Source organism: Phaethon lepturus, unplaced genomic scaffold, assembly GCF_000687285.1.
Source record: "Phaethon lepturus isolate BGI_N335 unplaced genomic scaffold, ASM68728v1 scaffold21705, whole genome shotgun sequence".
Classification (NCBI taxonomy): domain Eukaryota; kingdom Metazoa; phylum Chordata; class Aves; order Phaethontiformes; family Phaethontidae; genus Phaethon; species Phaethon lepturus.
Genome location: NW_010542958.1, coordinates 1 through 25,687, shown reverse-complemented (window position 1 = coordinate 25,687; position 25,687 = coordinate 1). Strand labels below are relative to the sequence as shown.

Genomic DNA, 25,687 nt, shown 5'->3' with positions numbered 1-25,687 from the left:
TTCCGGCGGTAAAGATAATTAAGGCATAAATGCACATGAAAGTGGAAGTTTCATGTAGTAGTAGTCCACTTCTCCCTGTCCATGCATATCTGTGCTTTCACAAAGGTCTTGGATTTCATGACCCAACTAGATGGTCATGCCTGCCAGCATCAAAAATTACAGGTTGAACAACAGAAAATGATTATGCCAGCATTAGAACTAGCTCTTGCAATGGGGAAGGAGCTGGCAAAATGGGAAAGAATTGATTTCTAGTCTCAGAATGAAAACACTGGAGCAATAATCTGGTTTAGCAAAAAAGTCTAGACAAGTATATTTGTTAGTTATATCATGCAGCATTTATAATTCAGTTTGAGTTGCCTTTTTTTCCCTTCAAAAAACAGGTGCATTTTTAGAACCATTATTCACTTTGCACAGTGAATGGAAAATCAATGCAGTGATGCTATAAAAATTTCAGAACACTTACATGGAGCCAACTCTCAATGTTCACTAAAAATGGTCTATAAGTCTTTGCTATGGACTTGAATGAACTTTTGCATCTAGATTTACAGCAACTGGATGTGTAGAGGATCACTGAAGGATTTTTTTTTTCTTTTTAGGTGAGGGGGGAGGAGGGATATAGAAGCCAAATAGTTTAGGTAGAAGCAGCCACCTAGCCAGCAGGAGTATGAATTAATAAAAATTATTCCCAGAACCTTTTGCAACAATTTCACGGACGTCGCTAAGCAGAGACATCTTAGCATTTGCTCCAAAAGAAACAAAATTACATGGAAAGACCCCTGTTGAATATACAAGAATGGAAGGAGAATTAAGAAACAAGAAAGGAAGAATGTTGTCTGGCATAACATCAAGCAGGAAAACTACAAAAAACCTTACTAGGACGGTTTTCCTTTAACATATAATACTAATTTTAAATTAAGGGCGAAAGAAAGTTTTAAGTAACCTTCAAAACTAGTCTTTGAAAGTAAGCATTCAGACTTTAGCAAGTCTTGATAGTCAAAAGATGCTGTGCATCTCTGCTTGTTACAACACAACGGGCCTGATAAGAAAAGTAATGGGTATGCACGTTACTTTGTCCTGAATACTAACTCAATTTATGCTCCAATTCATTAATCGCTAAGCAAGAGGATTTCAAAATTTTAAAGTTAATAAATATTTTTAAATAGTGAGCCAGCTTTAGGATTAAAAAAATAATAGTGACAGAGCTAGTTATAAAAGAAATGATGACTGAGTATATCAGTTATTTATTCAGATCCAAAAAATTTGAAGGCATTTGCTATACTCTCTTCGAGGACCTTGTCCTAGATATTTGACATCAAGCACATCATGACAAACTAGCAGCTCCTACTACTGCTCATGCTCCTAGGCTTTAATGCCCTTCCTCTGAAAAAACTGAGGTTTCAGAGCTGCTGCACTATCCAATGTACAAACTCAAAAAACGTAGCAAAACCCAGACAAATTTTAAAAAATTAGCCATCAGAACAGTTTGTAAACAGAAGGATCTGCCAGGATCATTGCCTTTTTGCAGGTGCACAGTCAAGAAATCTTTTAGAGAAAGGCATTAGAATTTCAAGAAAAAATTGAGACCAACACCCCTGTTTTAAAATACTATGCAAATTATCTTAGAAATAAAATACTAGCTGGGAAGGTCCATTATCTAACAAGTTTTATGGTCACCTTTTAATATGTAAATCTGCCCTAGCCCAGTTTTCACATAAATTAAGAGAAAAGTATAATGAAGAGATGGCATTTTTGGCCTCATGGATCCATGCTTGAGACAGGTATGAATTTAACTAAAAAATAAAAAAGCCTTAGATCACTTATAGCACAGTATTAGAGATTTAGGTCTTTTAAAATTTCTGGCTATTGTGACTTAATTTTGAGATGAATAGCTGAAGAATGGCACAGAGCTGCAAACATGATGCTATACATAGCCATGTAAAGGTGTATACTATACATTTTATATAAATTTTAAAAACACATGGGGAATATTCAACAGCATAATCTAGCAGAGGTCTTAAACAAAAGGGCCCGCTTCTGCCTCCATGTATTTCCACTAAAATCAATTTTACTAGACATGCAGCATTTGTGTTTGCTTCAGTTTTCTCTGGCTCATGACTGGAGACAAAGCAGGCCTTGCTTTTGTATTTGTGTGCTGCTCTCCCTTGTTGGTCCACTACACTCAGGGCACTATATTCTGCTGTCAAAATAGCTAAAGTGCTGATACAAAAAACCGAGCAAGAGCAGAGCAGCTGGGAGGGCTCTGCAGACGTGGAGCTAGATTCAGCAAAATCAAAAATCCCCCACAGCACTACACATCCCAATTACTTTTCTTGACTCGAGTCAAACAAATACGGCCCTTGAGTAAAAGGGTTTGATGCCCCTGTTCTAGCACAACTGTTTTAGCTAATGCCCAAACTTTAAAAAGTTTGCCAGTAATTTACACCTTTTGTGTTGTTATTGCTTAAGCAAACAGTTCAGTGTAGAAATACATTGCAGTTGCGTGCAACCCAACCCAGGTATGACTCAAAACAGATACTGAAAGTAAAACTACACATGAACCTTGCATTAGACACTCATTCCAAAATGACACGTCAACACGAAGGGCTGCAAGAGGTACACCGCAGCTTAATGCCAACACCCTAAACCAACTCTGAAGAGTCAAATCTTGCCTTAAATTTCTCATCTAAAGTATATGAGCTTTTTTTTTCTTTTAAATTAAGGCAATGAAATGGCTACAGTTCCTAAAGTTCATTTTAGGGGAACAAAAATATACACCTTTTTTTTTTCCCGAACTTTAGGCAGCAGAACATAATGTAAAAACCTGCACTGCATTAAACATGCAGTGTCCGGTTGATGTAGAAAAACAGAACTAAACACAAGTTAAAATACCATTTGGTTTTTCTTCCCCATTGGAACACAAACTCAAACTTTAAGAGAGGAAAAACAAAGCTTAAAATCAGCTAAACTGTTCAGAGATTTGTATGTATCGGCATCACACTCTAACATGATTTTGGGTAGAAAAGAAATCTGTATGTTTATCTGGCCGCTCATACTTTAAACCAGCGTGGGGGGAAAGGCACTGCATTTATTTTTTATTGTGCCCATATGTCTTTGCACATATATGGAAAAAATTTAAATTCAAATTTTCTGTTCATTCGCTCCCACACACAAGTATGACAGATTGCAGCTAACACATAATAGCAGAAGCTGATTCAAAGTTGACCTCTCCTATTCCATTGTGTTATGTTCAAACTTCCAGGCTCTCTAGAATCTGAGATGGCTGCAAAGAACCCAGAGACAGGTACAAGATTTAGTCAGCATTCAGCATTTCTCAGTGCATTTTGCAGAAAGGGTCTAAATTAGGCATAGAGTTTTGTTGTTTATTTTACACAGAGAAGTCCACCAACATTTGCCATAAATTCTTCTAAACTCTTTAAGAAGGCCATCTTCTGCTTACGGTCCAGTGTAGGAGGAGTGCTGCTTGCAGTAAGCTTGTTGAAGGCATCTGCTAACCGCTGGTAAATTACTGGATCTTGTTGAGTTGATAGCAATGTTTCAACTAGCTCTGAATATTCAGCCTGTTAAATAAACAAGAATCTTATTAACTTAAAAAAAATAAAAGATACAATAATACACAATGTATACAACTTCTCTCATCACGACAAAATCCAGAATCAGGGCTGTGACCGAAAGCTATCAGTACCTCTCAATCTGTTACCAGTTTCACTGACTAGTGTACCAGAAGGCACTATGGACCTGCAGCCTTTCACCTACCTCTAAACCAGATAAAGCCCTTCGATCAGACCAGATTTTCTAGTAAAGCTAAAGAAGCTAGGTACTTTTCTTCTTAGTGCAGAGTAAGAAGAAAACTTTAAGGGACACCCTTCAAAGTGCCTTCTGGCTCTTAGGATAGGCTTACTCCTGCAAACTGCACTTCTTTCTTCACGCCTGCTCCGTGTTCTATGTGCCGTACCAACCATCTCCTCCCATAGGTTTTCCCTTTTCTAGATTCCCTTCCCTGGGACAGAGAGCTTAAATTCCTTTCTAAGAGTTTCCTACTTACTCTCATGCTTACTTGGACAGAAACAGAAGACAAAGAATCATACAATGGTTTGGGTTGGAAGGGACCTTAAAGATCATCTGGTTCCAACCCTTCTGCCATAGGCAGGGACACCTTCCACTAGACCGGGTTGCTAAAAGCCCATCCACCCTGGCCTTGAACACTTCCAGGGATGGGTCATCCACCATTTCTCTGGGCAATCTGTTCCAGTGCCTCACCACCCTCATTGTGAAAATTGCCTTCCTTATACTCAGTCTAAATCTACCCTCTTTCAGTTTAGAGCCACTACCCCTTGACCTATCACTACATGCCCTTGTAAAACATCCTTCTCCATCTCTCTTGTAGGCCCCCTTCAGGTACTGGAAGGCTGCACAAGGTCTCCCCGAGCCTTCTCTTCTCCAGGCTGAACAACCCCAACTCTCTCAGCCTGTCCTCACAGGAGAGGTGTTCCATCCCTCTGATCATCTCTGTGGCTCTCCTTTGGACTCGTTCCAACAGGTCCATGTCCTTCTTACATTGGAGGCCCCAGAGCTGAACACAGTACTCCATGTTAAACATGACTAAAAGGACTCTGCCAGGGGGCACCTGGAGCAAGTCCAGAGTGACTTCTGAGCTCTGGGAGCTAGGATGAAGGACTCAGAATGGCAGTCCACTTAATTCTACTGGTGAAGGGCTTGGGTGGGGGTAGACACAAGATGAAGTTGCCACCTGTGACTGGTCTCACAGGGTCTTTTTTGTCACATGATCATAAGTTCCAGTTTGTGGATGAGGGCTGCTAACAAGAGAGAGGATCCATATGACAAAGTGGCTTAGGAACCTCTTTGCCGAAGGCTTGCCAACCTGGCAGGAAGGGCTTTAAAGGGCACGGGGTATGGCGGTAACAGTTTGTAGATCAGTGAGGAGACAGAGACCAAGAGTATTAAGAATGCAAGGAAGCATGACGGGTTTAAGAGTGCTCATCAGGAAAGGTGAAACAGGTTGAAAGGGGGCCAACCCTCATATGCCTGTGCAGAAATGCATTCAGCTTTGGAAACAAACAGGAAGGGCTAGAGCTCAATGTGCAGATGCAGAGCTGCAACATCACTCATCACTGCAGGCACTGAGATGTGGTGGGACAGACGGCATGACTGGAGTGCTCGGATGGACAGATGGAGGCTCTTTCAAGCTATTTAGGGAAGAAGATGACAAAAGATTGCCATTTATGTAAAAAGGCAGCTCAGATTAAGGTTAGTTTTCTATGGACTAGGCAACAATCTAGTTGAGTGCTGATGGGTCATAATCAGAGGAGAGGTGGTAAAGACGACATCATGGCGGGAGCTTGTTACAAATCACCAAAACAGGGTAAGTAGTGGGCCAAGTCATCTTCAAGCAACTTGAAGTTTCCAGATCAGACTTATGAGATATTATCTCCCTGATATTTGGTCGAATGCTAGCCACCCAGGGGTGACTTTCAATCTGCTTCTCACAGCTAGGAAGAGCTGGTCAGGGATGTGGTAATTAATGGCAGCCTTGGCTACAGTGATCATGAAATAGGGGAGTTCGGGACCCTTAGGAGAGTGAGAAGAGAGAGCAGCCAAGTAGAGACTCTGGACATCATGAGAGCAGATTTCAGCTTATTCAGGAGACTGGTGGGTGGGGTCCTGTAGGACAGCGCTCTGAAGACAAAAAGGAGCTCATGAGAGCTGGCAGGTCTTTAAGGACAACCTCTTCCAAGCACAAGAATGGCTGTCCAGATACTGAGGAAAACAATATAAACACATCAGGACACTGACCCAGCTAAGCAGGGAGTTTGTGACTGAAACCCAGTGCAAGGAGGACACATGCAGAAGATAGAAGCAGGGACAGCTACGAAGGAGGAAAACTGAAACATTGCCTGGACAAGAAAAATGACAGAAAAGCAAAGTTGAGATAAAGCTGAATTTCGCAAGGGACGTGAAGGACAAGAGCAGTTTCTACCAATACATTAACAGTAAAAGAAGGAACAAGGAAAATGTGGGTCCTGCTGCTGAATGGAGCAGGTGATTTAGTGGTAACAGACAAAAGGTAATGTTGAAATACTCAATGCTTTCTTTGCCTTGGTCTTCACTGATAGGTTTTCCTAGACCTTTATGACCAGAGACAGGAGGAGAGGAACTACCAGTGGTAAAGAGGATTAACCCACAGATCTCTTGAGAAATTTTGATGCATGCAAGCTCATGAAACCTGACAGAATTCATCTAAGGGTTCAGAAAGCTGGCTGTTCTCTGTCACTTTTGAATAACTAAGAAGATCATGAAGCAAGTACTCCTGGAACCTCTCTCTGGGCACATGAAATAGAAAGGGATTGAGAACAGCCAGCGTGGATTTACCGAGGGTAAATCATGCTTTACCAACTTGACTGACTTCTGTGATGAAATTACTACATCTATGGATTAGTGGAGAGCAGTGGATACCTGATGTTAGCCAGTCTTTAGCGGTCTTGCACAGCATTCTTGTAAGCAAGCTGGGATTTTATTGTCTAGATGGGTAGGCTACTACACACCTGTATCATCAGCCTCTAAAGGGTTGTGGTTAATGGCTCATATTCTACCTGGAAGCTAGTTACAAGTGGCAGTGACAGCTCTCATCTGGGCCTTGTCCTGTTAAATATTTTAGTCAGTGACCTGGAGGAGGAAAGGAAATGCACTCTCCTCAAGTCTGTGGCTGAAACCAAACCAGGGAGTGCAGCCAGTGTATTCAAGGGCAGGACTGACATTCAGAGACACCTACTCAGGCTGGAGGAATGAACTGATGGGAACCTCATGAAATTCAACAAGGACAAAGGGGAAGCCCTACAGCTAAAACAGCCTAACCCCCTGCAACTATACAAAGTGGGAACTGACAGTCTGGGGAGCAGTTCTGCTAAATAAAGGACCTGAAGGTCCTGGTGGACGGCAGGCTAAGCAAGTCAGCAGTGTGCCTGTCAGCAATAAACACTAGTAGCATACTGGGCTGTATTTACTATTTGTCTTTACACAGCACTTGTTAGATTAGATGTGGAATACCGTGTCCAGTTTTGGACTCCTTAACACAAGAAGGATGTTGACAGACTCGAACGAGTCCAGTGGTGGGCCACCAAGACTGTCTGGCAGGTGCTAAAAGCACATGAATTTTAAGGACAGTAAAGTATTCAACGGGCTCCTCAGAGAGACTTTGGAATATCTATCTTGGAGGTTTTCAAGACACAGTTGGAAGAAGTCCTGAGCAACCTGACTGAATTCAGTGTTGACCCTACTTTGAGCAAGAAGTTGGACTACAGACTTCCTGAGGGTCCCTTCCAACCTGAACAACTCTATGACTTGCCAGACGCACAGTAACTAACCACTCTCCTTTAACAAATTACTGGTTTTCAGGGTGTAAGTGTCTAAATGCCATACCTGATGCAAACACACTAATGTGTAGAATGCTTCACCTGCTGCAGTTGTCATTTCTGTATTGTGCTTCTGAAGTACCAGCATATCAAAGACCATCTGAAATCACAAAACAGAAGTAGTTACAGAAGTGTAAACTAAACTTTCTACTTTACCAACATTTGCTGCTGAACCTCATCTTCACTTCTGATAATACTAATAACAAACATGTATTTAGAAACATCCAAGTTTGTTGTTTGTTTCGTTGCCTTTTTTTTTTTTTTTTAATTTGGGTGTCATTAATTGGAAAGCCAACTTCTTTTAGAAGTTGAGTCTTGGCTTAGCAGCACAAACACACATCTCAAAGCACTGAAACCTGTTGTTGATTTGTGTGTGGTTTTCAGTGAGAAATGGCACCTCTTGCATTTTTCTCCAAAAGCTGCAGATATGCCAGAGAAATAATGAAAGAAGCCTTTGCTCTTCCAGAATAAACCAGGGAACTTTTTCCTCAAGTTTTGGAGACTCCTACAGCTCACAGAAACCCAAACAAGGAACTGATTAATAAAAATGATATCATAATTTTAAGTGGAAATTTAGAGAAAAGGCAGAAGGCTATGTTAACATATAAAAAGAAGAAATATAAAGACAAATAAAATTATTTAAGGTGGTTCTCATTCTCTCAGCTTGACTGATGTATGCTTTTAATGAACAATTTCCAGAAGTTAAAATGTCAGTTTGGTAAGAAAAGATGTCTTAAGGAAAACTGAAGTCTTTACAACATCAGAAGACAAGGACACAAATTCCAGTTACTTTGTTCTCAGTTAGCAGGAACCTGGTTGCTGTGAGATAGAGTGGATGGTCCTAAATTCAATGAGATAGAGTGGATGGTCCTAAAAAGAAAGTACTAGATATGACACTGGATTAAGAAAACGCATAATTCATTGGATACACTGAATAAATGACAGCATTTTCTTTCTAGGTCCCAACTATGCTCTTTTTTCTGCCTCTTGTTTTAGTACTCTACCCAGCTTTCAGTTCACACAATTCTGGAAGCGTTCTATTTCACAGCTTTCACAGTAAACCTAACTGCTAAAACTGTCAATCAGGTTCATTCCAGAGCTCATATGCAGAGCATGGATAAATATAAATTGCATTGAGAGGCTCAGGTCTTTTGTTGATTGGTGATAAGTAGTTTCCTCCCTGTAGGCCTCCATCCTCCTTTGTACTCTAGTCCAACATCTCCAGTCCTTTATGCTCTCTTTTTTCTTAATCTGCTGGTTTTTTAGGTAACAGGCTGTTTCTTACTGTATATGTGATCCTGATTAACCTGGTCAGATATGATCACTATTTGGCCTCTTGATGCTACCTGTGTGCAAAAAATTGAAGTAACATGAAACGCAGATGCCTTACCTTAAGAAAGTGCCTTGTTGCTAGAAAAAGGGTTGAATCTGTTTCTTGTGCTTTTGCACACTGTTCTGCTAATGGTGTTACAGCCTCCAGACAGAGCTGGCAAACCTCTGAACTCATTCTGATAATGGATGTTAAAGAATCAAAGTCAGATTTCATTTAAATTGTGGTAAAACTTCCCAGCTGTGCCACTAGCAAATATTTTAAATGCTTATATGTTCCAAGGTTTCTTTTTACTATAAAGCTGTTAATAAAAAAATTAAATTTAAAAAAAAAACAAAAACAGAAAAAGCGGAAAAAAGAATTCCAACTTTGTTGCCTTCTTTTATTAGCTAGATGCCCTAAGGTAACATAACCCTCTCTGACATAACATTTTCAGAAAGAGTCCCTTATGGTCAAGCTCATCTGTTTCTGACACGTGCCACAGATTAGTGAAAATGGTACTCCCATTATGAGAGGGAGAGCCCATTGGCACCCTGACAGGAAATGCTCTGGAGCCAGCCCAGTAGAACAGCAGCAATGTTTTGTATTACCAGCTGAGAAACTAATTCAGGAATGGCTTTGGGATACCAGCTGAAGGCTTATGAAGTTACACACTTTGAAATGAAGTAATGGAGGAGACAGGAATGGCTGCCAGAAAAAACTTACATGCTAAACCACTTAAAGGCTGCATTCAAGCAGCACAAGTCAGAGGAAATTCAGCTACTACTAGAATCTTAATAGGCACTACAGTGAAACTCAGTCACCAGAGGGCAGAGAGTAAGAGTCGATTACTGATATGTAATTACAGATACAGATATTGATAGAAAAGGAAAAAAAAATGCAAAGAAAAAAATCAAATTTTTAACAGGTCCTTACAAAAGCAACTCAGATTTTTAAGCCCTCCCGAGTCTATAAAGGATACGATGACATCCCTAACTCCAGTGAGTACATTAGGCTCTTAAAGAGGTCCTCTGGAAGTTGTGGAATTTTCTCAGGGAATATCTCACAGATGAAAGTGATTAATTTGTAATATTGATTACACAGGGATGGAAACTGTCAAAAGAAAAACATGGTAATTTTAGAATCAATCACATAACTCTATTCTGACATAATTTCCATCTGTACAAAGAGACAGGACTGGTGACTTCCACTGAAAAGACAGTTTTAGTAGACAACTTCAGAGTCATTAGAACAGCTACAACTTTATTAGCAAACACTGTTTTACTTCAGACATGAGCAAGTCTAATCCTGTGTGGTAAAAGCCTCACAAGCATTTGGAGCACAACAGAGGGGCTCCTAGGGTACATCCTTTGACTCAGTTTCATCTAAAATGGAGGTAGCTCTCATGCTTAGCAAGCAGTGCCAGATGAGAAAGCATGTTAAGAGGGAATAGCTGAGATACACTTCAGAAGTGTTCCCCTGATTCCATGTAAAACATTAACACAGTGCAACCCAATGAAGTACTGCCATTCCACTGTTTCATATTTTACTGTTCTACTGACAAGCAGCTGATGTCTATAAGAAAGCCAGCTGTATTGTGAAAATAAAAGTTACTACTTGCTCTCACATTTTTTCTTACTAGTATCACTGTTTATGCTTCCTATCACATTTCTGACACTATCAGAAAAAGGATTCTACAAGCCACACTTCAGATTTAGCTAATTGTTGACCTGCACAGACTCACTTTTAGAAGAAAAAAGTTTTGTTTAAGCCCTTCAAATATACATTTTCTCAGCTTACAATATTTCTTTTCAAACAGTATCTAGAACTGTGGAACAGTTGTTTACATTTTAAAAAGCCTAGAAAACTCAACTTACTGAGGTGGAATGCATATAGGAATGAATTCTGGGAATTCATTACTACAGAGCTTTCATATTCTAGCAGCTATGTGTAAAAATATACTTACCTTCAGCAGATCCTGGGACATCAGAGGCAGAACTAGATTAACCCCATATAAGACAACATCTGCTGCTGATACAGATCTATTTGTAGCTTGCCCAGGCTCATGTCCTCTAAATACTTCATCTGTAGAAAAGACAAATAACATTTTGTATAAAAGGAGGATTAAACACATTGAAGGAAGACTCCCATTTCTTTATTATAAAGACATTTTTAAAAATAGGACATTTCCCCTCTCCCCAAACAAAAACATGAGGCACCGTATTAAAATAGAAGCTTAGTGAGAGGAGGCTGCCACATCACTCTATATTTATATTCATTAGGACTAAGCATTTCATAATCACGTGTAGCAGATGGCATGCTAAACCAGAACACTTTAGATAGTCTGAGGGCTCCCTTCCATTACAGAACATTGCATTTGTTTCTAGTGATAGCTTCTTCACGCCTGCACACAAACAGAGAGTGAGCAAAATAGTACTGCATTTTTATACTTTTTATATATCATATATTTACATATGCTTATATATATTTTGTAAACACAAGGAGGGAAAAAAAAGGGAGAGCTTTTTGCAGAAAATTCTGTAGCTTGGATGTTGCCAAGTTTTCTTCAGTTACAGGTAAGACCTATATTTCCCATCAACTGGCAGTGACTTTACTTTTATAATCCCTGCATTGAGTCAGCAACAGTATGCAGACAACTTTAAATACATTTGATGTCTGGGCATTACACTTAGGTAGCATTCACATTTCTTAGTTTCATAGTAACTATTTTACAGTGTTTTCATGCAACCAACATCCAATGTCTGACCTCAGAGAGAGTAAGTTACATGGCATTGAGTTGTCCATTCAATGGACAAAGTCTAAATCTGTATTCATTTTGTGCATGCATGAGAAAAAAAACAGACTGAGTACATTTGGAGTACAAGGTTTTCTCTTTGAAGATATACCTCAGAAAAGCAATGAACATCATCAAAACAACCTAGGCAGATTCCGTTTGTTACTGAGAATGTTTTCTGTGCAAAATGCATAGGACATGGTAAGATCCAAATCATGCAAATGTATTTCAGCTTATTCAAAAGCAACACAGCACAGCTACACTAGAATGGGCAGATCAGATTCAGGACTATTGCAATTTTAAGTGGCAAATATATGGAAGAAAGTAACAGTGTGGAATACAAAAAAGAAGCCTGAGCTACACCCACATACCATAAAGCATGTTTTGTGAATGAGGTATACAGAAACCCTTTAAACATGATGGAATTTTAATGATCTCAGCATTTCAATAAAGTTGGATCTTGTACTAAAAAGATAATCCATCTGCCCTCTTGCGGTAATTTACTATTCTGACCTCTCTATGGGTTTTTTGTTATAAAACTGCTGCTACTATATGTTCAGACTTGCAACATTCAGATTTCAAGCTGTTTCATACAGCTTCTGAAATTATATTTATTTTACGAGAGCAATAATAAATTCAGATGCTAGAATACTGTGACAAGTCCTTCCTTTGCTACTGGCACATTACATAGTAATATCCATATTCTGATCTAGTCAAGCCTAAACTTCACTTTGCACTTTACCTGGATTGAATGCATGCCCCACAATGGTTTTTACAGTTCAGAACACAAGTTACAGTTCAGCAACTGCCAATTCTTTCATACCTGTATCACTGAAATCTATGAATTCTTTTGACAGAAGATTAGTGAGAAGCTCCATAATAAGAAGGAGATCCTGGTACTGGTCTTCTTCTGCTGTAACATCTATCCGTTGTCGACCTAGATTATTCTTGGAATACACCTGGAGCAGGGTCAGGCAGGCCTCATACAAGTTCATGGCTTTGGCCTATAAAGCAATGTTAAATAAGAAAACTTCCATCTGCTGTGAAGTGACACACTTTGTTCTAAGATGATGACCTTACTTGATGATACCTCGAGATTTTAATTGCAGTTACATAACCACTTTTTGTAACAGCTACACGCAAAATTGTCAAGGAAACAGCCACCTTAAACAATAAGAACACTTACAGCCATACATTGATGTGCTACTGACTGAAACAGCAGAACATTACTTTTATCAATGCCTCAATCTTAAAAAAAAAAAGACAAGACAAGAATGGCTTGGGACAGGCTGACACATCTCGGTAATCTCACAAACTGGATTACCAACAACATCCCTTGGGGACTCACTTCAGCTACTGAAGTTTGGAGCCACAATACACTGTCTGTGCCTGCCCAGTTTGGAATAGGCAGGAACTCTTCCAGACGCAAAAGCAAAATTAACCAACAGTGCGAAGATGTAAGCGTACTGCACTGACTCATTTTACCTGTTAACTTCTTGGTATCTATTAAAGCCTTGTTTAGGACCAAGGCAGTGTCTCTATGGTATACATTTGTCACACAAAACAGTGCTGCAATTCTCCTAGACTAGCCTTCAGACTGTTGATATGGCTAAAAAAACTACTCAACACAGTCTGCGTTCTTTTGCCACCCATGCATAGAGTTAGGCTAGCGATGAATTGTGGTTAAGTTTATTGGTGTAAGACCAGTCTAGATGTCCTGCTTTTAATCTTTGCGAGAGTACATTTTTAAACAAAGGAATTCCTCCAACATATGTGACCATATAGCATTTCTTTCTCTATAGAACCTAAAAATCACTACACTTTATTTTGTTTAAGCAATAGCACTGTATAACACATACATGCGTGCACGCACACATGCACTTTTCCCCTCCTTCCCCTTCTAGGTGTATTTACCTCTCCAAGATAGCAAATTTGTTTATGTGCAACTTCAACAAAGACTTCTATTATGAGATTAACAGTCTCTGGTGTGTTTTTGTATACTTCCATTAATCCAATGCAATTATTAAGGAAGTCCATTAGGAAATTGAAGAGAATTGCTACGTTATCAATCTGGGTAGCCTCAGCAATGCCACAGAGTGCTTCTAATGTCGCAGTGATTTCCTGTTTCACTTCCTCCTCCTGACAGATCTGCTGAAAGTTTTCTTGGTTTATCACATTCAAGAATCGCTGCTGAAGTGGCTGAAGAACCTTGAAATTTTTTAGAAAAGTCACATTAAGATAAGCATATATTATACAAGAGATGTGAGGTTTGAGTAATTTAGCAAGCTCACAGGTTGCTTTTGGCACAGCACTACAAGAACTAATCACTTCTAGTTTCCAATGGCTCAGTTATGTTATTTGTCACATTAACGTAAGCTGGAGTACTAGTGATTAGTGATTCTCATTATCCATCATCACCTGCAGGCTGGTTTCAAAATAAGCACCTCCATAAGTATTTTATTTTATTTTGCAGTTTTTAAACAAATGACAACGACTTTCTGTGGCTCACAGTATTTGATTCTCTTCCAAATTCAGTACGAGGGGAAAATGTTACAGTTCATCAACGAAAAGCATTAATTAAGATTCATGTTCACAATTATCTGTGTCATATTATGATTCTCAACAGCGCAATCTCTTTTGTATTCAGCTAAATTGGAACCAATTTAGAAACTTCCATAAAAATAATTAAATGTTTTTCTCAATTACTTCCAGCACATTATAGTCTTACCTTCAATCACTAATTTCATAGCTTTGTTAACAAAAGCAAGTTTCTCTCAGAAGGCCAATGCTTTACAAACTCATGTGGTGCTTCCTGATCACATTTCAGCTACTTTCTAGCACCAACCTTTCTGGTATTAAATACCTGAACTTTAATGGAGCCAGGGCACAAAAAGCTGTTCAAGGCTCTTCATTATGTCCCACATTAGCTTTTTACTTTTTACTTACTCTCATTATCATTAAGTGATTAATTGAATAATTCATAATACCACCAAATTAGAATAAAAAGGAAGAAATGACACAGTTCCAAGAGAAACTCTTAACCTTTTATAGTACACTTGAAAGGAACTATTGCTATACTGGCTGCTTCATGAATGCTCCAGGTAATTATTAGTTGTTTCTGTTTAGATTGTGATGTTTTAGATACACTTTTTGGCAGCTCATGGGTGCCATACAACTATTGACTTTCAAAGACAGAATAATTAAAAAAATTATCAATATTAGATGTTCAAAAAAATCAAAAGACTGTTGACTTTGTATCACCATAAAAGTCCCTAAACTAACTTGTTTGTACTACTTGCTAAAATGGAGGTAACAGAAGGATCAAAATAACTTACCTCTGTCCAGTATTGTTGCTTTGTTTCCGTATCCATATGAGCAAAACCTCCTAAAACTAAAGCTTTCATTAGTGTTCTCTGCACAGAACTGGACAAATAGTGAAGAGGAGGGCTTCGCCTTGCAAATTGTTTAGCTAAATTCCACCAGTTTTCACACTGAATAACTAAGTTTGCCCTAAAAGAGGGAAAAAACGGTTTAATTAAAGAGAAGACTTCACAAAATTGTATTAACAGAGCACATCAGGTTGCTAGCAGTTGTCAGAAGATTTTTTTTTTTTTTTTAAACTCCTTTATTCTAAGGCTAAATCGCCTTTTGACTTTCATCTTATAAATCCCTCACCTCTAAATATATACTCCAAAAATATTCATATGGGAGAAAAGCAGGGAAGTGCTTTAGTTTTACACACATACACACATAGAGTTAATGGACACATTGCATGGATTAAAAGCTTAGTCTCATTATGTCATGATAAAATAAGCAGTTTATTCCCAAACTAGCTCCTGTGGGTTTACATTTTTTTGAAAAGAAAATTCCTCAAGCATTTAAACCCTCAAACTTCAGAACTGTCTTTCAGCAGACTATGAAGGCATGATTGCATGTATAATTGCATATCAATTCACAAAAGCAAAACATTCAAGAATTTCCTGCTTCACAGTTTGTAATGCCAAAGAAAACTTTGAAATTTGTCTGAATCTGCCAAATCCTGGATTTTTAAAAGACTTTTTTTTTATGTTTACAAAGCACAGTTTCTACTGGCTCAGCCAGTATCTGAACTCTTAATCCGGAAGAACTTGTTCAACAAAAACAAACACCACCACAAAAATCCTTGCAATAAGAGTGGAGACCAGAAGAGTTTTCCTTTCTCACTGTTTAAGAGTGAGGCATAAAGGTAAGGGAAGGAGAGTGCACTTCTAAACAATAATAAAACTTAGGTTATGTTTTGTCAAATATAGGTCTCACTCCTCACTTTGTCAGACAAGCTTTTTTTCATTTATAGTATGTTACTACAGTAATTTGACTTACAGAGACATGAATATGAAGTGCCCTATATCTGGATTACTTTGGCCAAAAAAATTTAAAGGAAGCAAAAGAAATTTTTTGACTTCCAGAGGTATAGCAACTTACCGCTCTCTCCTTTCCACTAATGTTACTAGCAGTTGTACAGTATCATTTGCAAGGTCCTGCTCTGAACTCCACACTGCCAGGTTACTGATCACTTTTTCTAAAAGGTAACCCACAATCCACTGGGAACCCTCTGTATCAGCACCAAATGCTGTACTAAATGGCAGACTTATCTATAAGAAAAGCATTAAAATGAGTGAGTTTTACAGAAGCCAGAACCCCGAAGTGTATGGTAATCATTGTGAGCAAATTCTCTTCAGGCTGTCACTTCTTCCCTACTTAAAATACACAAATGTTACATAGACGACGGCAAAGAATACCTGTAATAGAAAAATCTTTGCCAAATTTATCTTGCAATTTTAAGCACAACACCTAAAACAAAGAAAAGTTTCAACCTCATTACAAAACCAGGTTTGAGTATGTCTAGCTTTTAATGCCAATTTAAAGTTCAAAAGCTTTAAAAATTAAAAGAAAAATCCCAAAATCATCTCCCAAGAGTGTTTCCATGAATGTATGACAAAATTCCTCAAAATTCAATGATAAAAATTATTAGAAATAAACCTAGCTGTTGATCTAGATCAAATCTTGTAAAAACTTATTTTCATTGCAATTTTTCTGCATCTGCTTTCTGCAGATTGTTCCTTCAATCTATACATCATTTAGGAAAGATGTCACATTCTGATCCTGGCACATTAGAATATGCTTCTTAAAATTGCCTGTTCTCCCATCTTTAAAAAAGTTTCTCAAGAGTGAAATCCAAGGATTTTGTAATTGTGCAGGGGCTTCCTATCAGCACACCACTAACATTTCTATCTTTAAAATTCACAATATATACATGACTGCGCATAAGATTTAAACAGAGGTTTCAATCACTTTCACATGTCAACACAAACTAAATGTGTGCATTTCCTATATACCCTATTTTGTTTCTTTGCATTGTTTCTCATCTGGATCTCCTTCTTACATGCTCTCCAATTCTTCCCCAACTGGTACCTTTACAAATTCTTAGCTCTGCTGTAAGTACAATCTGAATAATATGATTCCAAATATTTACAGGTCTATCGTATACCTATTTTTGTTAAGGAGGGGCTTCCTGAAGCGTTAGTATTCTTAGTTGCTTCAATAGTGGAGATAAAGGGGAGGAGGAGGCTTCCTTCTTGAAAGTTAGAGCCCATAGGACCTCCTCAGGATGAGTGGCCTCTGTCAGCTAGCTGGATTACAGTTAGTTTGATAAGCAAAATCAGGATCAAGGTCTAATCATGATTAGTGCTGTCCAAACACCATAAGAAGTTGCCCTTTACAAAGAACACATCATTTAAATCGTGATATATACAATGGTAACATATGAGAATGGGAAGAGGAGAGAAAGTAGCGTGACATTAGCTAATGTATACTACCTTGTGATGGTGTGAAATATCTAATTCAGAATCATGACCAGGTTACTCACTAAATCATCCATCAAGGGCAACCACTGTATTAGAGATGAACTGTAAGATCTGATGGATAGAAGTAACTTATAAAATTGCTGTAGTCAGTGAGTTTCACCCACTATGCAGCCTGAGAGCATGCTATGCTATTCTGCTATGGCAATGGCAAAAAAAAAAAAAAAAAAAAATTAAAAAAAATCACATTTGCACCAAAATGTGCAAGAAGGGTCCCCTAACAACTTATATTTCTGATTAAAAAAATGAAGAAAACATCAGCTTTCAAACAAATTCCAAAATAAACCACAACCCATTTAACATTAAAAATGCTTTATCACTGCACTTTAAAATAGCTACACTGACATCTGCATTCATACGATAATGTTATTGCTAATACTCACCAATTAATTCATAAAAGTTACATCCTTACCTGATCATACAGCTTTTCATCTACTAAGAGGTAAGTCTTTGCCCAACGCTTGAGGAACCATACAATATCTTTGCCCATCTGGGGGCTCAGGAGGTGTGTGAGATTTGCCCTTATTGCTCTAGATTCTACTTCTGACACTCTTAAAATAGCAGATAACAACCTGCAGGTTTAAAACACAATGAGGATGCTGAGAGTGGTTTTTGGAGAAGCGATGCGACTACCAAACACTTTCACTTTTCATGAAATATGACAGAAGGAACAGAATAACACAAAGTAGTTCAACTCTAATGAAGTAAAAAGCACCTGAATTTATTGTTTCTTTAAATGCACGGAAAGAGAGACAGGATAGATTGGCAACTATCCTCCAAAAAGTCAGACTATGCATTAAAAGAGAAGGTGATCATCTTTGACATCAAAATTACTGCAACAAAGAATCCTCACAAACATTCTGACATTGAGGGGATGAAGACAAATGGACTACTACTTGGAGTGCTTGAAAAACTTTTTTGAAAAACTGATTTTCTCTTTCTTATACCATCAAGGTATAAGTGGATCCTCACTGGACAGCTTTTGTAGTGTGATGGATACTAAAGAACAAATATGGAAATGACCAGCTATTTCTCTCTTTGTCATTACTGCAGAGAAACAGTCTGAAATAGCAGATCATCTGGTGATTGCATTAATACAATCCGTTCATAAAGCTACATTAAATATTAGCTTTTGTAGGATATCAATTAAATTTGGTAAGGATGTGATAGAGCACAAGGAATTTAGCAGTTGACAGTCTATTTCTTGAAGATGTTTCAAAGCTATTGCCACAGAGCCTCAAAACTCTCCTTACTTAAGATTTGATTTTATTCCCATCACCACTAACACACTGCATGAAGAAATCCTGTTTGGTGGCCACTTCTTGCAGCTGCCAACAGTATCAGTGAACAGTATTCAAATTTCTAAATGTTAGACACATTGCTAATGAAGATCCATTTTTTTCTAGCCTCTTCCAGAAGAAGAAAATGTTAAGTACACAACAATTAATCTTGGGTGAAGAATCTTCCATGTCAATTAAAAGTGGAATGCAACCTTCTGATATGTGAGGGTTCAAGTTGAGGAGTCTTTTGCGGGCATCAGCTTTCTTGCAAAAGGAGAACAGAAATCCCCTTTCCTGCTCCTTTTGTAGGCTAATAGTGGTATATGTACAGAAGTGACAACAATTCCTCCCACACTGAGGATCAATTTTGCTGCTACTGCCAAGCTTGGGCAGTAACTCATGTTCAAAGTACACAAGCTCAAGCAAATGCTTTCCAGAGCATCAGTAAGCTGTACATCTGCTAAATGAATTATAGAGTATATAGTATATTATCTAAACATTTTGATCTACCAAGTTTTTAGTAATTTAAGTCATTTTAAGGATTTTCTGTACCAAATAGATCAAAGATGGGTTTTCAGTAGAGATATAAACACATTTCTGTTTATTGCCAAGACTTTGGCTCACATCCTTTGTTAAAACTATTAGGTCAATCTAGTTATTTCAGCCTTCTCATCTTGATTCAGTTTTATCTGTTTTGATGCCTTACTCCCATTTTTCTTCTCAGTCCTCCCCAGATCACCTTGACTTGAAATACCATCTGTATTTACCCTGCCTTTCTTTACCCTTAAAAAAAAAGAAAAATCACTTCATCTGCTCTGTCTTTTCATAATCTCTTTTACAGCATTCCTTTAATAGTCTGTAGCAAAGCCATTCTTATAAATTATTTGCCCTTACTTTAATACTAGTTAAAAGATACATTTCTTTTCCAATATTCAGTGTTTACATATTGCTTTTTTACTTTTCAAATTCACAGAAGTCTCACTTTTTTTCTCTGAAAAAACATATAACATACTCAACAGAACGAGATGCATCCTTACCTAATTACAGAATCAGTTCTGTTGTACCCTGGGATAGAAGAGGCCTTTTCTCCTGGAGATCCCAGAATCTGAAGTGTCGTATTGATGTCAACCTCAGCTGAATGTTTAATGGAATATTCCATTACTTCTGGAGGTATTAGTGGAGTCTCTCCCTGAGTATCATTAGCCAAGAGGTAGCCTTACATTAAAAAAGAAAGAGTGATCACAACTTTCTATCCTAGGTTAACTTACTGGATTACAGAATCCATTGGCTTAACTGCAGACATCACACCAGAATCAAATGTTTGTACAAACCCTCACTAACCCTGTTTAAATATGTATAAATTAACTTTAGACTTTAAAGCCATTCAGTAGAGAAGAACCTAACGTGACAAGACTGGAAAAGAAACCACCAAATTAAAAAGCAAATAATAAAGAGATTAACCTTACTTCACGTAAAAATACTACAGTCAATTCAACTACTGAGGGAGGGAAAAAACCACACCCAAACGAACATTTTATTGCCACTTTTTTCTTTTTCTGTGATAAAAAAGTCCGTGATTTTACAGCTTCCCCACTCAGTCAATCTCATTTGGGACTTCCTTTCTGATAACATTTCAAATCTGTCAGAGGCTTTCAGACACCAAGTACATGTGCTATAATAAAGTCTTCCTTGCATAACGACTGCAGATCAGGTGAAACATGGGTTTTTATACAATACTCTGGTGTCCAGATAATAATATTAATTCCAGCTTCAGTCGTAGTTTTCAATGTCTCATCTCACAGCCATTTGTGAGCTACAAACTCCATCCCACAGTGATACAAAAATATTATTAACACATTTGTGTCAACATCTGAGAGTGTCTAAAACATCAGATGTTCAAAGAGATCCCACAATATATTTCATAAAGTATACATTTCTCCTCACAAAGTACAGACACTGTCTTAGTTGCTACTACGTTTTGCAAACAGATGTAAGATAGTTCCATCTAAAAATTAAAACCAAAAATGTTCTAAATTCAAGTTCCCTGAAACATAACAAAATGCCAGGACATGGATCATCAGCACCGAGAGATCCTGGAACTTACTTGATTCTTTGCCACCACTGAGTAATACCGTTATCCTGATCTCAAGTTGATTCCCTTATAAAGTCATGTGCCCCCAGATAATACAACTGATGCCATGAACAGACTAACTCCTTGAATAGGTTGACTGATAACACATCTCAAAAAATCTGTACCAAAATTAGTTGTGGGAATTTCCAAAGGACATTATCTCATGTAAAGATTTTATCAGTCTTTTAAAGATAACGTTCATGTTATTCAAGGCAGGTGAAAGTAAAACAAAGAGTATGTAAGATGAAAGAATCATAAAGGATAAAATTTATAGTCAATTAAGAGTAGTTGATATACAGGGAATACTTTTTTCCCCCTGAGGTGTTCCAGCTGCACTAAGAATACCAGAATAAGTATACTTAAAGCTGTTCACTAACCTGTGACTAAAATAAGCCAATGAATATCCTCATACAGGTCATCAAGCACTTTATTGTCAATTGAGCCTGATGCTGGTGAGGCAAGTAACTGCTGCTGATGTCTTTGCAACTGACCATGGAGCCTTGTCACTCGGTCTTCTAATAAACTGTGGACAAATAACAATAAAATAACTTCACTTCTTAAAAATTTTTTTGGCAAAGTCAGATCACAAAAGTCAATGTGATTGCTTTATTGATATGCATTCATGGCTTTTTTTTTTTTTTTGGTACCTTGTAAGAAGAGGTATACAGTGTTCTGCAGCAATTCTCCCCAGCATGCCTACACTGGCCAGCTGGTCACAGAACTGGTCTCTGTCATCTTCCTGCAGTTCACTTATTTCTTCTTCTTCCCGAGAGGCCACACCGTTGGCAGTCTTTGGTTATTTCAAGAAAATTAGAAGCAACCAGTTAGTATTATACTTGTTAAATTTTATCATCATCACAATTTTCTGCATAATTTTGGCTTTTTCTTTCAAGGTGTTTTGCATGGATGAACAACAGACTCGTACTAAATTAAGACACAGAAGAGTTAAACAGAGGAGTAAACATGATTTCATATTGTTCTAAAATCAGCATTTCACAAATTCTTTAGCAAAATGCCACATTCAGTTAATTGTATATTTGCTACTTTTTGCAATAGTGCTCTCAAGTCAAAAGATTCACTGTTTGTGAAGAGTCAAGGATAAGAGTTATGAAAATTGATTACTTGTTATTAATAGGATAAGCACCAGCTCGACAATAACAAAACAGCTTCTTTATACCACAGGGTATACAAATCAGCTCTGTTGAGCATCCACTGCTAGAAGCAGTGTCCCTGCTCCTTGCAGGGGGGTTGGACTAGATGACCTTTAAAGGTCTCTTCCAACCCAAACTATTCTATGATTCTAAATATGATAAAAGGTATTGAATGACTCTGGCTCACGGAAATGGTCTGCAAACCTAGTGGTCAGAGGATTGCTGAAGTACATTTACATTTCAAATCACATATATAGCAGACCAAGAACCATTTTAAATACTGGAACCTCTATGCTTTCCTCTATGCATCAGTCAAAAATACTGTTCTCGGTCATCTGAGATCTTACATAAATCACATAATAGGTGTATTTTTCATGATGAAATTAAAATAATCTCTTTCATTAAAGATTTTCCATAACCCACTTTTTGAGAAAAAGCATTAAAAAGTAAATGCTATAACCTCAGGAAAACAAAAGACTAGTAATAATAATAATAATAATAATCATCATCATCTCAGTTTTTTTTTTTGCTGATGCAGAAGTTGCACTGTTAGATTTGGCTGCATTATAAAACTACTTATATAAAAATCAGACCTTATTCCTTGAAGAGGTGAACCATGATACATAGAAACTAAGTATCGAAGTTAAAAATGTTTTCAGAAATCTCTTAAAGAATCATAAAATTTACACAATTAAAGTAAAACACAAGTGACAGATGAAGCGATCAGTCTGCTTTGTTTCTATAAAGGCTCTGGAAAACTGAATGCACGCACAGCCCCTTATTCAAAGTGCTTTTAACCCATCTTTTCTTTATGTAACCCAGCAAATCGTTCTCTTTTGGCAACTTCAAAGTTGCAGCTGTTTACTGAAGGGTGAGCCTCTGCTCTCAAAGCAGAGGCTGAAAGTTCCTGTTACTGCTTTGATATTGAACAAGCAGCATTCTAAAATGCCAGCTGTGGCTTTTAAAAGGTTACCCATGGGATAAATGACTTATCTCACAGAATGACATGAATTAACCTGTGTATACAAGTTATGTCAAGAGCGCCTAATATGAATTCAAAGTTCTCTTGATAAATATTTCTGTTTTGGCACTGTTATTACCATCTGTTACATATTGAGATAGCAGAATCAAGTTTTACATGGTGTTTTTCAGAACGAGGTACCTTGGAGATCTTTGCACAGCACCAAATTAAAAAGAAATTTTATACACTTATTGAATTGAATCTATACAATAATTAATTCATCCAACATGTACATACAACTTTCTGTATGAGAATCTATTTTAGTAAGATCCAGACTCCTGGCAAAGAGACTAATCTGCTTGCTTTCACAATGGTCCAAGAGATACTTGAAATACTTTTAGTTTTTTTTTCCTAGAACAGTCACCTGGAAAATTCAAATGGGAATTCATTTTATCCAAAAGAACCACATAATATTACAAGTTTCTTTTAGTCTAAGCATAGTCATTCTACATTTTCTCAGATATTTATGCATGTCAATTATACTTCAAAAGTATACTGGGGATAATGTATAGGAGGTAACAACCATATAAAAGGCTTCCAGTTTCACTGGGGATTTTAACTAGGACTCTTGTCCAGAGAAGGGTGGTCAAAAGTTTAGTCATTGCATCTGTGGGAAGAACAGTGAGATGCATGTCGATTTGAATAACAGGTTTACTCGTTTCCATTTTTTAAAAACTGATTTTCAACTGTGTATTCCTCATGAGAATGAGAGAAACTGTGTATTTCCTCTTCAGAATGAGAGAAACAGACTGGAAAATGACCACCAAATAACAAATTCAGCAAATTTTTCATTACCAAAGTCACGAATAGTAATTCTATACTAGCTCCCTTGAGCTACATAATATAGTACACACCAAAAGATATGGGCTAGTTACTATATATCATCATCAAGGACTATTAGAATGAGGGCTTACCAAATTCCTTGTACCATCAGGAGCAGCTAGATGGCACTGAATATAGGAATTAAAGACCTGAACAGCATGTTGGGTAAAGAAACCTTTATGGAAATGTTTGTCATCTTGTACCAAAGTAAGCCAAGATTCCAGCAACTTATCATATGCTTCCATATATACCATGTCATCTTTGTCAAGCTGTAAGAGATGAAAGAAACAAAATTAAAATCTTATTCCTAAACTAAACCAGAGGAACATACTTGCAGATGTTCTTCTAATGTTGAAACAATTTTAAAAATCAGTCATAAAACCCATCTAAGGATAGCCAAGAAAATATCAGAATGAACTGAAGCAATACATTGAAAAGGTCAGTGCAGCTTTCATGCTTGCTGGGCTTTAAAAAACTGTCAAAGTGTTTCGCTATTTCTTTTCATCTGATGTTCAAAATCAAAAGTCTTTAATTATGCCTTTAACGCATAATTACCTAAATACAGGAGCTACTGAGCTTTTACCTCAAAGATGCCACGCATCTCAGCTCTTATTAGTAACAAGAATTAAGTAAGAAAGAATTGAGCCATTTCTTTTTAATTAAATAGACAAATATAGAACATGTGCATATAGATTTATATGTATTCCACTATTCTGAAATAGAGAGAGAAAAGATGATGATTCTCTGTTCCAGAGGAAATCATTGTAAGGTTGCACGTGTTCAAGAAACCCTACTACAGGCAGCCAGTTTTGATGATGATACACAACTTCTCATCCTATGAGCAAACAAACAAAAAGTGGAATTACATAGAATAAGCCTGTACCTCCAATTGCTTAGTGCATTTTAACTGATGCTTCATGTTTTTAAGTTATCCATATGTGTTTCTACATAGTCCAAAAGTTGCAAAAGGAAATAAAATACCCTGTGGTTTATGTTACTGTTGAATACAATTTTGTCTAATAATAATAATTTTTTGCCTAAAAATAACAAGGTCTTGGGTTACAGGCAAACTAAAGAACCCAAATAGCAAAGAGGCCATTTATTTTTAAAAGTATTTTTAATATACCTATCAACTTTTTGATTTGATGCAAAACCTGAACTTTAGTAAATATATACAACTTCAAATAACTTAAGTGTGACTGTACAGATAAACATGCCACTAAATCAGGACATTTCTTTCCTCTAAGAAGTCTTCTCGAGTTTTAACCAACAGGATTGCTCACAAAAGTTACTTTGAGATAGCAGAGCTTAGTAAAATGATCCCTTGATGAAATAAAGGGATATTAAGGTCTTAATCATGCTCCAGACAGAAGAATTCATGACTTTTAGTGAAGTTATGAACAGCAGGCAAGGAAAAGAAAACATTGGCTGGGTGACTGATTAAGAGGGAAAACTGATATTACATTGGAAGCATTTCAAGATAGCTCCACAGCATCATTTTGTAACTACAAAGTGGTCACATTTTCGAAAGTTAAAATACTGTACACACTGATGCAAGTGTGAAAACAAAAGCTTAAGATGACAAGATGAGAGGTGAAATTGTATTCAACAGTACATAAACCACAAATTTAGGATGAACACCACAACATGTCTTTTTAAAACTTGACTAAAGGACACATGAATTCACAGACAGTCATTCAATCCTGAAATATTTTGACATGTCCATGTACAACATTTACATATATCTTACATATAATTTTAAATAATTTATAAGAAGCCAGAGCATAAACCAATAAACAGACATGTCTTTTTATGAATCACAGAAACACTA

The 25,687-nt window shown here is 37.3% G+C and overlaps 1 protein-coding gene across 1 annotated transcript; it reads right to left on the bottom strand.

Moving 5' to 3' along the window:
• Positions 1–2,903: 2,903 nt before the first annotated feature.
• On the bottom strand, positions 2,904–24,125 carry XPO4 (exportin 4; the record flags this gene model as incomplete). The annotated part of the gene is made up of 14 exons (XM_010288214.1): positions 2,904–3,578; positions 7,456–7,548; positions 8,839–8,956; positions 9,740–9,870; positions 10,724–10,842; positions 12,375–12,555; positions 13,466–13,759; positions 14,887–15,061; positions 16,013–16,182; positions 17,864–18,023; positions 19,769–19,946; positions 21,240–21,385; positions 21,510–21,652; positions 23,949–24,125. Coding segments are annotated over 14 exons (2,283 nt in total), but the record flags the coding sequence as incomplete, so codon positions are not given.
• Positions 24,126–25,687: the final 1,562 nt, after the last annotated feature.